This window comes from Pararge aegeria, chromosome 26 (genome assembly GCF_905163445.1).
Source record: "Pararge aegeria chromosome 26, ilParAegt1.1, whole genome shotgun sequence".
In the NCBI taxonomy this organism is placed as follows: domain Eukaryota; kingdom Metazoa; phylum Arthropoda; class Insecta; order Lepidoptera; family Nymphalidae; genus Pararge; species Pararge aegeria.
Genome location: NC_053205.1, coordinates 9,238,535 through 9,253,220, shown reverse-complemented (window position 1 = coordinate 9,253,220; position 14,686 = coordinate 9,238,535). Strand labels below are relative to the sequence as shown.

Genomic DNA, 14,686 nt, shown 5'->3' with positions numbered 1-14,686 from the left:
CTTTCTTTTCTTTCTTTCTTTTCTATTTCAAGCTACTTGTGCTGACATCCAATAAAATTCTGCATTTTTTTTTCTATTTATAGACGAGCGCTTGGCTGCAATCACACCTGATGGTAAGTGTTGATGCAGCCTAAGGTGGAGCGCGCTCGCCTAGAAGATGCCTATTCACTCTTGATTTGAAGGTTCTCATATTGTAGGCGCTGGGGAAAATGGAAGCTGCATAAATATACTACAGCTGTTTGATTGGAACTTGGCACCTACCTTTGAAGCTGGTGATGTTCCGAAGGTGCCACTTCCCGAAGGCGTCCTTGGCCACGTCTTCCGGTACACCGCCCACGAACATGGGCCGCTCCAGCCGCAAGAACTCCTTGCTGCCTGCAAGAGGAGGGATCTGTTAGTTGCAACCGAGACGACGTTCTTCATCATATCAATAATAAAATAATAAAAAAAGAGCTAACTTTTTATCAATTAATAAAGTTTACTTTTTTGATAGACTAATTATAGGTAAAATTAAAGACAATTTCAATATGAAAAATTAAAAAAAAAAAAAAACAAAAATTAAAAAAATTTAGGGAATATGGGTATGGGGTAAATTTATTGGGTCAAACCCCCATTCAAAGGGAGAACATTTTTCTCGATCTTTAATAGATTTATTTGAAATTGTAAAATATAAGAAAATAAAAATATTGGAGATCAATAATATAATTAATGAAAGATATAATACTGAAAAAAATATTTATATTAAATTTTACTAAACTTTTTGATTGGAAGTCAAATATTTATTCATTAGCTTTTCAAGGGAAACAAACAGTATTATTACACATAAAAGTAATGCCGTATTTTTGTATCACATAGACCAATGAAGTTTCCACAACTTGGTTATACATATAACACGATAACATTAACCACAATTGCTTAGGAGTAAGTACCTAGCAAGCAATTATTATACAAAAAAAGAAAATAATAATAATAATGTAATGAAAACAAAAATGAAAAACAAAAACTTTAAAGCTATATTACTTATTTTGTCATAATAAATTTTCTAAACGTGCTAATTTTGACATGAAAAATATACTAAATATATTATGTAAATAATTAAATACCTCATCAATAAATTGAAATGTATAAAAATAATCAAACTACCGGCCCACTACATGGCAGGGACTCCCACCATGACAAGGGTTTAGGCCGTAGTCCACCACGCCGGCCCAGTGAGGATTGGTGGACTCCACACGCCTTTGAGAACATTTTGTATACATTACATACAAACTCAATTTTTTTATACATATTGTCAGAAGTGTTTACTTTTGACAACCCTATTGAAGATAAAAGACCGACACGCACATAGTATTATATTGGGGAAATTCGTCACTACGCGGCGCGTTCTTAATAAAATGACACGAGTCACATGATTTTAATTTAGTATGTGATGTTAGGACTGTGTCTGATTTCATTCAGTAAAAACTATGGCAGTGGTTTACTCAAAAACTATTTGGTTCTCGTTTTCACAGATAAGTCTCAGAGACAGTACTAATGTACCTCGAAAGTCTGTGAAGTATTATTTCGTTTTTCATTTACACGTTTTATAAGTTTTATTATGTAGTTTAATAATTTATTATTGTGGAGAATTAATAAATAACTTAGCAACACCATAGACACATCAATCTAGCCCCAAATTAAGCGTAGCTTGTGTTATGGGTACTAAGGTGACTGATGTATATTTTTATGAGTAATATATATCCTACTAATATTATAAATGTCAATGTAAGTTTGTTTGTTACGCTTTCACGGAAAAACTACGTAAACCGATCCTCATGAAACTTTGTACACATATCCTTGGAAGTGTTAGAAGTTATATAGGATACTTTTTATCCCGACATTAAGCTCGGTTCCTTTGGGAGAGGGAATGAAAGTGTTTTACGATTTTACACCATAAATCCGACAAATTATAACCGATTTAAATAATTATTTTTGTACTATAGTGGTTATAATATGTGTTTAATTTTGCCCTTTGTGTAGATCTGAATGTGGTTGGAGATAGATCACAGAACTCTTCAGCGGACGGCAGCAAACCTCTTATTTAAGGCTTAGCGATACTGAGTACTTTAATTTTTTTTAGAACTAGAACTAAATTGAACGACACATCAAAAAACAAAATCAAACGCAGACGAAGTCGCGGGCAACAGCTAGTAAATTATAATATACAGATAAACAACCAGACACTGAAAAACAATGTTCATCACACAAACATTTTTCAATTGCGGGAATCGAGCCCACGGCCTAGGACTCGGAAAGCAGGGCTTCTGCCCACGTCGCCAATCAGCCGTCTTCGTGGTACAGTTACCTTCATTGATGATAGACCTCGCGGGTCCGTCGTCGACGCGCAGTGTGAAGTTTTTCTTAACAGCCAAGAGCTCCGCCTTGTGGTAGTTACCATCTGAGACCATTTCGAAACTGAAAACAATTTATTGAAGTTATACTTCTTTTGGCGCGTTAGGGGAAAATGATGAGGCTAAATTTTTACGATGCGCGCGCACACCGTCACAAAAAACCGACACCATGAAGTTAGCTATAAGGTTTGACAGTGTACACTTTCAATTGTCAAAGTCTGCGGGCTCATTCCGGTGATTCAATTGTACATAAATCTCAAATTTTAATTTTGGTTGTCCGATAATTAGTCTAATAGTACTTATTCAAAATTTAATTATGTTTATTATGTCCATTACTTTAATCATGTAAAAATATTATTTTGAGATATTTAAATAAAATTTATTCAACTAACTGATATTGCGTTATAATAAAACTTTCAATGTATAATGAATAACTTTTTCTACAAATGAAGAAAAGAATATTCTATAAGGCGTAAGATGAAATTTTTGAAGAGATTTTAAATTTTTATCTCGTTACGCCAAAGAAGTATAACTTCTAACGCGTGTACATAAGTACACACATGTTTTTTTTATTTATAAAGTTTTACTATTGGTTCCTAGAGACATATGCCGTCGTGCATTTTTTTTAACTTTTAAAGAGAACTTTTTCATACATGATTTTATCGAAACTGCAGCCGATTACGCAGCGCATGTCGGGGAAGCTCTCAAAAGGGAAAAAAACATGATTTTGAAACATTCTTCATTGGTGCTATGCTCCTATTGGCGCTTAAAACGCACATAACTTGGAAAACTTAGAGGTTCGTGTTGGGATTCGAACTCGACCCCTAAGTGAAGTCGAAGTCTTACCCATTCGGCTAACACCGCTTCACAAACAGACCTATGTCACCGTAAATAGATATATTAAAGCAGTAGCGAAACTACGAACAAAGCAACGAAGTTATTCTCGAAGGATTTTAGTCACGGGTCCCCGAAGCTATGTTCGCAGGATTTTAATCACGGGTCCCCGAAGCTATTCTCGCAGGATTTTAGTCACGGGTCCCCGAAGCTATTCTCGCAGGATTTTAGTCACTAGTCCCCGAAGCTATTCTCGCAGGATTTTAGTCACGGGTCCCCAAAGCTATTCTCGCAGGATTTTAGTCACGGGTCCCCGAAGCTATTCTCGCAGGAGTTTGGTCACGGGTCCCCGAAGCTTTTCTCGCAGGATTTTAGTCACTAGTCCCCGAAGCTATTCTCGCAGTATTTTAGTCACTAGTCCCCGAAACTATTCTCGCAGTATTTTAGTCACGGGTCTCCGAAGCTATTCTGGCAGGATTTTAGTCACGGGTCCCCGAAGCTATTCTCGCAGTATTTTAGTCATGGGTCTCCAAAGCTATTCTAGCAGGATTTTAGTTAGGGGTCCCCGCAGCTATTCTGGCAGGATTTTAGTCACGGGTCCCCGAAGCTATTCTGGCAGGATTTAAGTCACGGGTCCCCGAAGCTATTCTCGCAGGATTTTCAGCTGTGGGTTCTAGCTTTGGTATATTTACTGTGCCCGTGTCCAGCAAGCAGTGGGCGTCAATCGGTTGAAGTGATGGTGATGGTATCCTGAACTGACCTGTACATGGTGGAGGTGGGGTGGTTCCCGACGTCGTAGCTGACGCGCACTCGCCCGTTGAACAGCTCCACCGCCAGATGCTCGTTGTCACCGAAGTACATGAGCACGCCGTGTAGCTGCTTAGTACTGAACACTGCAATAACATATTACATTTATTTATTTATTTACATAAAAGTTTACAAAAAAATAATTCGCAATAAATAATATTTCAATTACAAATTAATCTTAACTTGAAACAAAAGACAAATTGAAAAAAAAAAGTTAAAATCGATTCAGTAGTTTTGAAATTTTTCTGAAACGTTCTTTTATGATATTGATTCAGTACTGCAATTACTGTCAATTTAAACTATATTTCCATTCACTTTAAAGTAATATAATTACTTCAATAATTTCAATATATGTAAAATACAATTCCTATATTATATTCCTATCTTAATTGTAATTAAAATATAAATTATAAAAATAAAATATAAATTATTAACTTTATATTGTAATTATAAAATCAGTAAATTTAAATCGTAACTTTGATCACAATAATTCACAGTGAATTTAGAACTGTATTTAGGCACGTCATAGTAAATGTAATAGCAATAAATGTAAACTGTAACTCCAATAAACCTATACTGTAAACTAATTATTGTAAATTTAAAACAGTAATTACAATTATTCTAAGCTTTAGTTATTGTAATTTTTTACCAACTCGTGTGGAATTACGTGAAGAGTTAAATAATGTAGACTGTATCGTGTGTACATTAGATCCTTTCATCAGGTATATAAAAAGGTTAATATAGAATAACGTAAATATAAAGTAAACAAAACTTTTTCTAGTACTTCATAAACACTTTTTCATTCATATTATTTGGCCCAGGTATGCTTGCCAAATAAGTCTACACTGTTATCCTATCAATTTTAAAAGGAACTGTACTCTTAAGTGTAATTAAAATAAAAACTACAATTACAATTACTGTAAATATTTATTAACTGTAATTACAATTAATTTGATCTGTAGTAACTAAAGTTTAGTTAATTCTGAAATTCGTATACGTAAACTTACTGCACTTGACAAATTCAAATTCCAATTCAAATTCAAAATTTCTTTATTCATGTAGGACTATCACAGGCACTTATGGAGCGTTCATACATATAAGTTTACATTATTGTAAGGGGATGGTGATTACTTCGTTTGCCAACTTAAACCTAAAGCTACGAGGGTTCCAAACGCGCCTTGATCTAAGAGCCTACACAAAACTTAGCAGGGTAATTTTTTTTTGTTATCACCATCACAGTAAATTAATATTAAGCTATGAAGTTAGAGCATTTCACACACAAGCTTTTTTATCGTTTAAATAATCCTTAACATTATCATAGGACAATGGCAATACTGGTGTAGAGAAGAAAGACAGATATTTTCTACAAAGTTCACGTTTGAAGCGTATATTACTTACCAAGTGTGACATTAGCCTGTGGAATCGTCCGCAGCGGTTCCAGCTCGACCAGCGAATCATTGTGGTTGAACGTAAGTGAGGTGAGGTACTCGCAGAGACGACCTGGCATATTAAAATGGTTTTATTTTTAAAAAAAGCTGTATTCTACTGCTTTGCCGGATGTTTGGTACCTAGCTCGACCAGAGCCATTAAATATTAGGTCTATTGGTGTCAGCGGCGTGCATGTAGCTTTTGACCAGCTACACACTTTACAATTAATAATTGTCAATTATTTTGTAAAGTCAACATCTCCTGAGGATGTTCCGGTTTCGGAGCGGAACGTGCGTAGAGGGTACATTGCCGAAGATCTGTGTGGTGTGGAGTATACGAATTGAAGAAATTATAAATTACACCATACAGATTCTTCTTCTGTTCGCGGAGTATAGCAAATTAAGCTTAATTTTCATAATATATTATGGATTTCCGCAAAGTAACCCCTGCTTCTATCCAATATCATCTGCATACCCTGTGCATACCCTCTATGCATGCCACTGTCTACAATTCATGTACTCCTGTTTTTTCTCGCGGGAATTCGTCTGCGTGCACTTCAGAATTGGGTCTAAAGCTTCGCTCGTTAACAATTTTTTATCGTACCACTTGAACTATTTGAGAGATTGGTATAGAAAGTACATGTCTGACATGCATACCAAAATTTACTCGTAAACAATTTTCAATTTTCCTATGAATTACTTAAGGAATCTAGATAGAAGGTAGCCTACGTTCTTTTCCATGTCAAAGGCTACATGCATGCCAAATTTCATCCAAATCCATTCAGCCGTTTTTGCGTGATTGAGTAACAAATATCCACACTTGATAAACGGGAGGTATGTTTGCATCGTTCGTGTCCATGTAGGACTGTAGAGTATCGATAATGCAGTCGTATTTATATCAAAATACCCACCAACTCAATGTCATGAACATTGGTTATTTATCAAATATAATTTTTATTGTTTCTTGAAAACTATATATTAACTAATTATTAATTATGAGGGTATTTGTAAAATCCTAATCAATTTAATGAAATATCCGGCAAATATGAATTTATAGTTGCCAAATTTTGGTTATTTACCCTCTATATAAAATTACTGTAACTTAGGATTGCAGAAAATTACGCTTTGAATAGTTTCTATGAGCTGAAAATAGTGTGTGTGACGTCATACCCGAGTAGCCCGGCGCGCACTTGCAGAGGTAGTCGGCGGGCGGCGCCAGTCTGTCCGTCATGACGTCATCCTGCGAACCAGCCACTGATATTTAATTACACTACCGTTAGCGACATCGCAGCAACTTTTAAGTTATATTTCTTTTTTAAGTTATACTTCTTTTGGCGCGTTAGGGAAAAAAAATGAGAGTATTTTTTTCGATGCGCGCGCACACCGTCACAAAAAACCGACACCATGAAGTTTACTATAGTCGAGAAAGTAAAAGTAATGACATCTATGTATGTTTGCGCGAGAACTGAAAACTTAAATTAAATTTCAATAAAGTTTATTTAACTAGAGAATGCGTTGTAATAAAACTTTTATTGTTAGTTCTTTCTACAAACGTAGAATAAGGCAAAAGGTACAATTTTTGTAGATTCTTATCTTGTTACGTCAAAGAAGTATAACTTCTAACGCGTGTACATAAGTACACACACGTTTTTTTTAAAGTTTTATATTTTTCGTTCAGAAACACAGTTCGACAGCACAGTTAATTCTGTGCCAATAATTTATCCTGTTATTATTGTAAATCTAAATGGTAGTTACTGAAAATCATTTTTAATGTACTAGTTAAGTACTATATAGTTTTGTATATTTCAATTGTAATTTGGTTAGTTAAGAAAAGTGTGCGTGTGTGTGTGTGCGGTACGCACGTGCACGGCCAGGTAGCACACGCCGTGCACGCAGTCGTGGTGCGCGCACGGCGAGGTGCCGAGCGCGGCGTGCGGCGCCGCCTCGCAGTAGCGGCCCGCGAAGCCGGCGGCGCACGCGCAGCGGTACTCGTCCAGCCCGTCCACGCATGTCGCGCCGTTCTGAAGCAAACGGGTCCAATTAAACAAGAGCATAGGCACGATGACAGTAAAAGAGAATCGCTTTATAATAGTATTCATCTAATGATATATCATGTATTAACCAAAAGTTTTTTTTAAATTTATATTCGAAGTGAGATTATCTATCCGCTAAAATCGATCCGCCATGACAGGTAAACGCGGAAATCAAAATTATGACGTCACGTCTGTATAAACATAATTTTGTACCACTTAATCTTCGGAAATATCAAGCATTTTGTTATGTCACACTTAGCAGCGATATTTTTTGTTATCAATACAAAATCAGTAATCTTTAGCTATGGAGCAACAACTAACTGAAGCTCTAATTTGTCTATGACGTCACGGGGGTGGCCATGACACCCGGCGAGCGTTACGCGGGTAATATTTTTTTCATATATAATTTGCAATTTATATCAACAAGATTCCAATATATATTTTTGATATAGAACATCATTTGATGGCGGATTGGCGGTCTAATGATTAGACTAAACTACCAGTTGATATCATGGAGATTTCTTCTGCAAAGTTCAAAGTTTTTTTAAACGTAAGCTATTTATAGTATTAAGGACTACGTCAACGATAAAAAAAGCTTGGGTATATATTATTGCTCTAACCAGGTTGCTTCTTAAATAGGTTTCACAGGTGACGTGTGAGATGGTGATAACAAAAAGAAACACATGGCTTATGCGCTTTAATACCTGGCACATGTGGTTGAGGCAGTCGTCCGCGTTGGTGGTGCAGTTGGGGCCCGCGTATCCGCGCGCGCACGCGCACGAGTAGTGGCTGTCGTGGTCCACGCACGTGGCGCCGTTGGCGCACGGGTTGAACTCCGCGCTGCAGAACGGGATCTTCTTCTCGCAGAACTCACCTGGGAGGAGAGGTGGGGTTTTAATGCAATTACAACATATTTTTTACATCGTCAAGGGCGTAAGTGACGTGTTGCGGCGTGTCAGAGAACTATAGTGACATATTCATAAAGCCAGGTGAAAGAAGTGCCCTGCCTCCAGCATAGATGCGTAAAGAAGAGCGCTTAGGGTGTTTCATCGTTAAGGGCGTAAGTGACGTATTGGGTCGTGTCGGAGCTTCATAGTGACTAACCCGTATAGTTAGGCGAACGATCAAAATATGAAGCCCCGTGCTTTTTAGTCTCATATGCTGGAGACAGAGCACTTGGCATGTATCATCGTTAAGGGCGTAAGTGACGTGTTGGGGCGTATCACAGAATTATAGTGACTTATCCATAAAGCCAGGCGAACGAAGTGCACTGCTTCCAGCATATATGCGCGAAGCAGTGCGCTTAGGGTGTTTCATCGTTAAGGGCGTAAGTGACGTTTTGGGTCGTGTCGGAGCTTGATAGTGACTAACCCGTATAGTTAGGCGAACAATCAAAATATGAAGCCCCGTGCTTTTTAGTCTCATATGCTGGAGACAGAGCACTTGGCATGTATCATCGTTAAGGGCGTAAGTGACGTGTTGGGGCGTATCACAGAATTATAGTGACTTATCCATAAAGCCAGGCGAACGAAGTGCACTGCTTCCAGCATATATGCGCGAAGCAGTGCGCTTAGGGTGTTTCATCGTTAAGGGCGTAAGTGACGTTTTGGGTCGTGTCGGAGCTTGATAGTGACTAACCCGTATAGTTAGGCGAACGATCAAAATATAAAGCCCCGTGCATTTTAGTCTCATATGCTGGAGACAGAGCACTTGGCATGTATCATCGTTAAGGGCGTAAGTGACGTGTTGGGGCGTATCACAGAATTATAGTGACTTATCCATAAAGCCAGGCGAACGAAGTGCACTGCTTCCAGCATATATGCGCGAAGCAGTGCGCTTAGGGTGTTTCATCGTTAAGGGCGTAAGTGACGTTTTGGGTCGTGTCGGAGCTTGATAGTGACTAACCCGTATAGTTAGGCGAACGATCAAAATATAAAGCCCCGTGCATTTTAGTCTCATATGCTGGAGACAGAGCACTTGGCATGTATCATCGTTAAGGGCGTATGTGACGTGTTGGGGGCGTGTCAAAGAATTATAGTGACTTAACCATAAAGCCTGGCGAACGATCGAAGTGCGGCGGTTAGGATGTTTTAACGTTAAGTGCGTAAGTGACGTATTGAGGTGTGTACAAGTGTAGCGACTTACCCATAAAGCCAGGCGCACACTTGCAAGTGTAGCCCTCCAGGTGGTCGAGGCAGGTGGCGTTGTTCTGGCAGCGGTGTGTGAGGCAGTCGTCGATGTTGACCTCGCAGCGCACGCCCGTGTAGCCCGCGTGGCACGAGCAGCTACAGGAAAAAATAAATTAATAAAAAACCTTGGATAGAAGCAGGCGTTACTTTGCGGAAATCCATTATATAGTATGAAAATTAAGCATAGTTTGCTATAGTCCGCGAAAAGCAGGACTTTACAATGAATAATTGTTAAGTCGCTTAGGTACATTGCCGAAGGTCTGTTTGGTGTAAAGTATAAGGATTGAAGAAATTATAAATTACACCGGAGTATAGCAAATTAATCTTAATTTTTATAATAAAAAAAAACAGTTTAATCTATATTCAAAATTAAGACATTTACATAAAATTATTATATAATGAATGAAAAAAAAATATATATTTAAAATCAAAAATTAAAATTATAATTATTAACTTGCAATTAAAATTAGTACCCATAACACACGCTACGCTTACTGTGGGACTAGATGGCAAAATAGAAAAAAAAAAAAGAACTTGTGTGTACTTATTACACGCGTTAGAAGTTATACTTCTTCGGCGTAACAAAGTAAAAAAAAATCAACAAAGTAAAGGATATCTACGTATGTTCGCGTGAGAACTGACTACTGTATTTACGATATCAGAAATAAATACATTATCATTTCGCCTTATTCCACGGTTGTAGAAGAAAGTACATACGTAGATGTCCTTTACTTTGTTGATTATAGCTAACATCAGGGTGTCGATTTTTTGTGACAGTGCGCATCGTAAAAATTTACTCTCAATTTACCCTAACGCGCCAAAAGAATTATAACTTTAAAATTTACTCTAATTTTTCCCTAACGCGCCAAAAGAATTATAACTTTAAATTTTACTCAAATTTTTCCCTAACGCGCCAAAAGAAGTATAACTTCAAAATTTACTCTAATTTTTCCCTAACGCGCCAAAAGAAGTATAACTTCAAAATTTACTCTAATTTTTCCCTAACGCGCCAAAAGAAATACAACTTCAAAAAGGTTTGTCTGTGAAGCCGGACGTGTGTTGGCGCACCTGAAGCGGCCCTCCTCGAGCAGCTGGCAGGCGCCGTGCGCGCACGGGGAGCCGTAGCACGCGTCGATCTGGTGCTGGCACGTGTCGCCGTGGAAGCCGCGCGCGCACGCGCACGCGTACCCGCCCGCCGCCGTGGCGGAGCACGCGCCGCGGTTGAGGCACGGGTTCGTGTAGCAGCGGTCGCACTTCGACACCACCTCCGCCGGCGGCTCGCCTGTCGACCACCATTGCATCGTCATATCGACCCATCAAAAAAAAAAAAAAATTCAAAATTCATTTATTTCAAGTAGGACTAATATAAGCACTTTTGAAACGTCAAGTCTGTCTGTTTGTAGTGATTCTACCACCGGCCCACTGCCGCGATTGGGTTGTAACTTTGGGTGCCAGCTGTTCTTGGTTGCTTAGACACGTGCCTCGGTAAATTTGAAACGCGTTACAAATAATATGTGAAATTATTCCGAATTCTGGTAAAATTAAAATATAAACTTCTGGATGCCCAAAAAGTCAAAATAAGTGTTTATATAAAATAGGATCTTTTCCTCCTGCACGATCAAAAAATGAAGTATTTAAATTACGGTCAGTTTTTTTTTTCACTTTACTTTTAGTATAGTGTAGGAAATTTATTTATTTCATTTATTCAGAATATTGGTAAGGGTACAGAATTGACACAATAAACATGGTGCCACGATAACTGTTGCAGTAGTATAAACTGTGTCGCAACAATTAACGCCCACCTCCAACAATAAATGTATAGCACCAATAAGACAAAATTAGAACACAGTAAATGCCAATAAAAAAAAAAAAGAGAATAAGAGTCAATTAAAATAATAAAAACATGCAGCGACTTATTTAGTGCGGGTGTGTGTGTGTGTGTGTGTGTGTGTGTGTGCAATTGTGTGTGAGTGTGTGTGTGTGTGTGTGTTTGTGTGTGTATATGCATGTGTGTTATGTGTATGTCTATAGCTTGGGCTTTTTTTTTTAGTGTAGGAAAGGTAGGGAAAGAAGAAGTCCTGAAAAATCTAATTTTGCAAAACATCTTTTAGACAGTGGACATAACGTAGACATAGAATCATCGATATGAAATATTACATACTTGCGACAGTGTGTTAATATTTAATTTAAGGGGACCATTGGAAATTTTTAAACATTTTAAACAGATTCAGAGGCACTAATGAGGTGGGAGGGGCTTAGATAGGTAAGGGGTAAGAAAGTTATAAAAGGAGACACATTTGGCGATTTTATCCCAAGGGTTTTTTTTCCATTTTATACTATGAATCTGCTTTATACACTCATTGTAACTTAGCTTACTTTTTAAAGGTTTATATTATCTGACTAATAATTAATTGTAAATAATTTATAGGATTGACTTTTTAAATTTTAATGCATGCTGTGATAACCTGTATATAGTTGAATATTTACTATGTGACTCATTCCAAAAAAAAGAGCAAGTTTTAATATATCTACTGTTGGTTGCCCATTATAAATGAACTAGCTGTACCCAGCGACTTCGTCTTCGTTTGATTTTGTTTTTTGATGTGGCACTCAATTTAGTTGTAGTTCTAAAAAAATTTTAAGTATTCAGTATCGTTAAGCCTTAAATGAGGGCTCTATCTCCAACCTAATTCATCAGATCTACACAAAGTTCGGGCAAAATTGAACACATATTGTAACCTCTATAGTACAAAAACAATTATTTAAATCGGTTATAATTTGTCGGAGTTATGGTGTAAAATCATCAAACACTGTCATCCCCACTCCCAAAGGAACCGAGCTTATTATCGGGATAAAAAGTATCCTATATTACTTTTAACACTTCCAAGAATATGTGTACAAAGTTTTATGAGGATCGGTTAAGTAGTTTTTGCGTGAAAGCGTCACAAACAAACTTACATTGACATTTTTAATATTAGTAGGTATAGGGATAAATATACCCTGGCCTAGGACTATGTTATGGAGGGTAGAGGTAAGGAGGGTCATCTGTGTATATGAAAAAGTGTCGTCAAAATGTATTAAATTAGGATGGCGCCACATTTGCATCAAGGTAACTCTTAAAAGAAGCGCCAAACCAAATATTGTTAGAGTAGGCTTGAAAAATAAACAAGGAAGTAAGGTTATATTTACCACAATATTTTGTACAACGTAAGTTGTTGAAATTCTCAATAATTAACTACTTTAGTCGATAATGACATTAAATTTTTTAACTCTGCATACTTCAATTCATCTACGATTGCTACATTCATACCATACCCTGTGCATCCACCAGCGCCATTGTGGAGGATTTTTGAACTGTTATTTAGCGCAACAACTGGACACTTTTTCAACTTTTCTCCCATATAAGATGACTCTCCTTACCTCTACCCTCCATAGACTATGTGCACGTCCCCGCAATCAGTGGGCCTTTGATCGATGAATTACTTTAAAAAACCTCACCCCTGCACTGGAAGGCCTCCGAGTGGGTGCTGAGTACGAGCTTGTCGCGCATGCGCGGTGGGTCGGCGCACCGCGCGATGCCCGCCTCCACGTACTCGCCCGCCACCTTCACCCACTCCGACAGCCAGCGCGCCCCGCAGTCGCAGTACAGCGGGTTGGAGCCCAGAGCACTGGAACGACCGTGCGAGATACAATTGCTGCAGGCATCAATTATTGCAAAAACAGCCCTCTTCTGCAGGACGAAAATAGAATCTAAATCAGCAGCATTACCCCATAATCAAATGCCGTAGGACATAATGCTGTGAAAATAACTAAAATACACAAGTCTTTTTAAACGTTTTATCTTTTTAACTTCTTTGGCGTAACAAGATAAAAATCTTTTTAATTTTTTTTTTTTTTATCTTAAGCATTATTCTACGTTTGTAGAGAGAACGACACTGACAATGGAAAAAAGATATTGAATCAAATTCAAATTCAAAATTCATTTATTTCAAGTAAGCCTAATATAAACTAAGATGATGGTTGTAGACCGAGCCAACAATAACTCGCCAGAAGTCACCCAGATCGCGAACTGCGAGGTCGTTCAATCATACATATACCTTGGCGCTTTAATTTCGAACAATGGAGGTTGCGTAGAAGAAGTAAAGCGACGTATGGCGATAGCTAGAACTGCGATGGACAGGCTGAAGAAAATATGGAAAAACAGGAACATAACAAAAGCTACTAAGATCCGGCTTGTTCAAACACTTGTTTTCCCCATATTTTTATACGCTGCAGAGACGTGGACTTTGAGACTAGTTGAAAAGAAGAAAATTGATGCTCTGGAGATGTGGTGCTGGAGACGAATGCTGGGAGTGTCATGGACCGAATTTCGTACCAACATCTCTATACTCCAAGAAATCGGCATTAAAAAACGTCTTTCGGCGTTAGTACAGAGTCGCATCTTAAAATTCTTCGGGCACGTCTCCCGGCGTGAGAGTGACTCCATAGGGCGTCTTGTCGTGCAGGGCAAGGTGGAGGGCACTAGAGGTCGAGGAAGGTCACCCATGCGATGGACCGATCAGATTAAGTCTGCTGTGGGTGGCCCTTTGCACGAGTGCACCAGGCTTTCGGCCAGCCGAGAGAAGTGGCGGATGCTCGTGGGGCGTGTGACATCTGCCCTCAAAGACGCTTCATGATGACCACGACCACTCTGCCAAGAGTGTAACGACAAAGAAGAAGAAGAAGAATATAAGCACTTTTGAAACGTCAAGTCTGTCTGCTTGTAGTGATTCTACCACCGGTTCGGAAGGCAGATTCTACTGAGAAGAAGCCGGCAAGAAACTCAGTAGTTGCTCTTTTCCAACATCAACAATTTACATTTTGCGTTTTAACATTCATTTTTCTATCTTGTGAGAGCTGAAAGCGGAGCCGGATGCTTCCAAACAACCTTGTCATTAAAAAATTCATCAATTGTATAGTAACCTCGCTGTAATAAATGTGTTTTAACAAATTCTTTAAACTTGTGC

The 14,686-nt window shown here is 38.2% G+C and overlaps 1 protein-coding gene across 1 annotated transcript in view; it reads right to left on the bottom strand.

Annotated features, from left to right (window-relative positions):
• The window catches only part of LOC120635400 (protein slit), a 190,088-nt gene that overhangs the window by 10,891 nt on the left and 164,511 nt on the right, over window positions 1-14,686 (bottom strand). The window contains exons 23-32 of the mRNA XM_039906408.1: window positions 13,179-13,348; window positions 10,749-10,962; window positions 9,637-9,776; window positions 8,196-8,365; window positions 7,321-7,479; window positions 6,629-6,698; window positions 5,430-5,531; window positions 3,985-4,117; window positions 2,345-2,454; window positions 262-375 (exon numbers count right to left, since the gene is read on the bottom strand). Of these exons, the coding sequence (XP_039762342.1) occupies window positions 262-375; window positions 2,345-2,454; window positions 3,985-4,117; window positions 5,430-5,531; window positions 6,629-6,698; window positions 7,321-7,479; window positions 8,196-8,365; window positions 9,637-9,776; window positions 10,749-10,962; window positions 13,179-13,348 (1,382 nt within the window). The remainder of the gene's footprint in view (window positions 1-261; window positions 376-2,344; window positions 2,455-3,984; window positions 4,118-5,429; window positions 5,532-6,628; window positions 6,699-7,320; window positions 7,480-8,195; window positions 8,366-9,636; window positions 9,777-10,748; window positions 10,963-13,178; window positions 13,349-14,686) is intronic.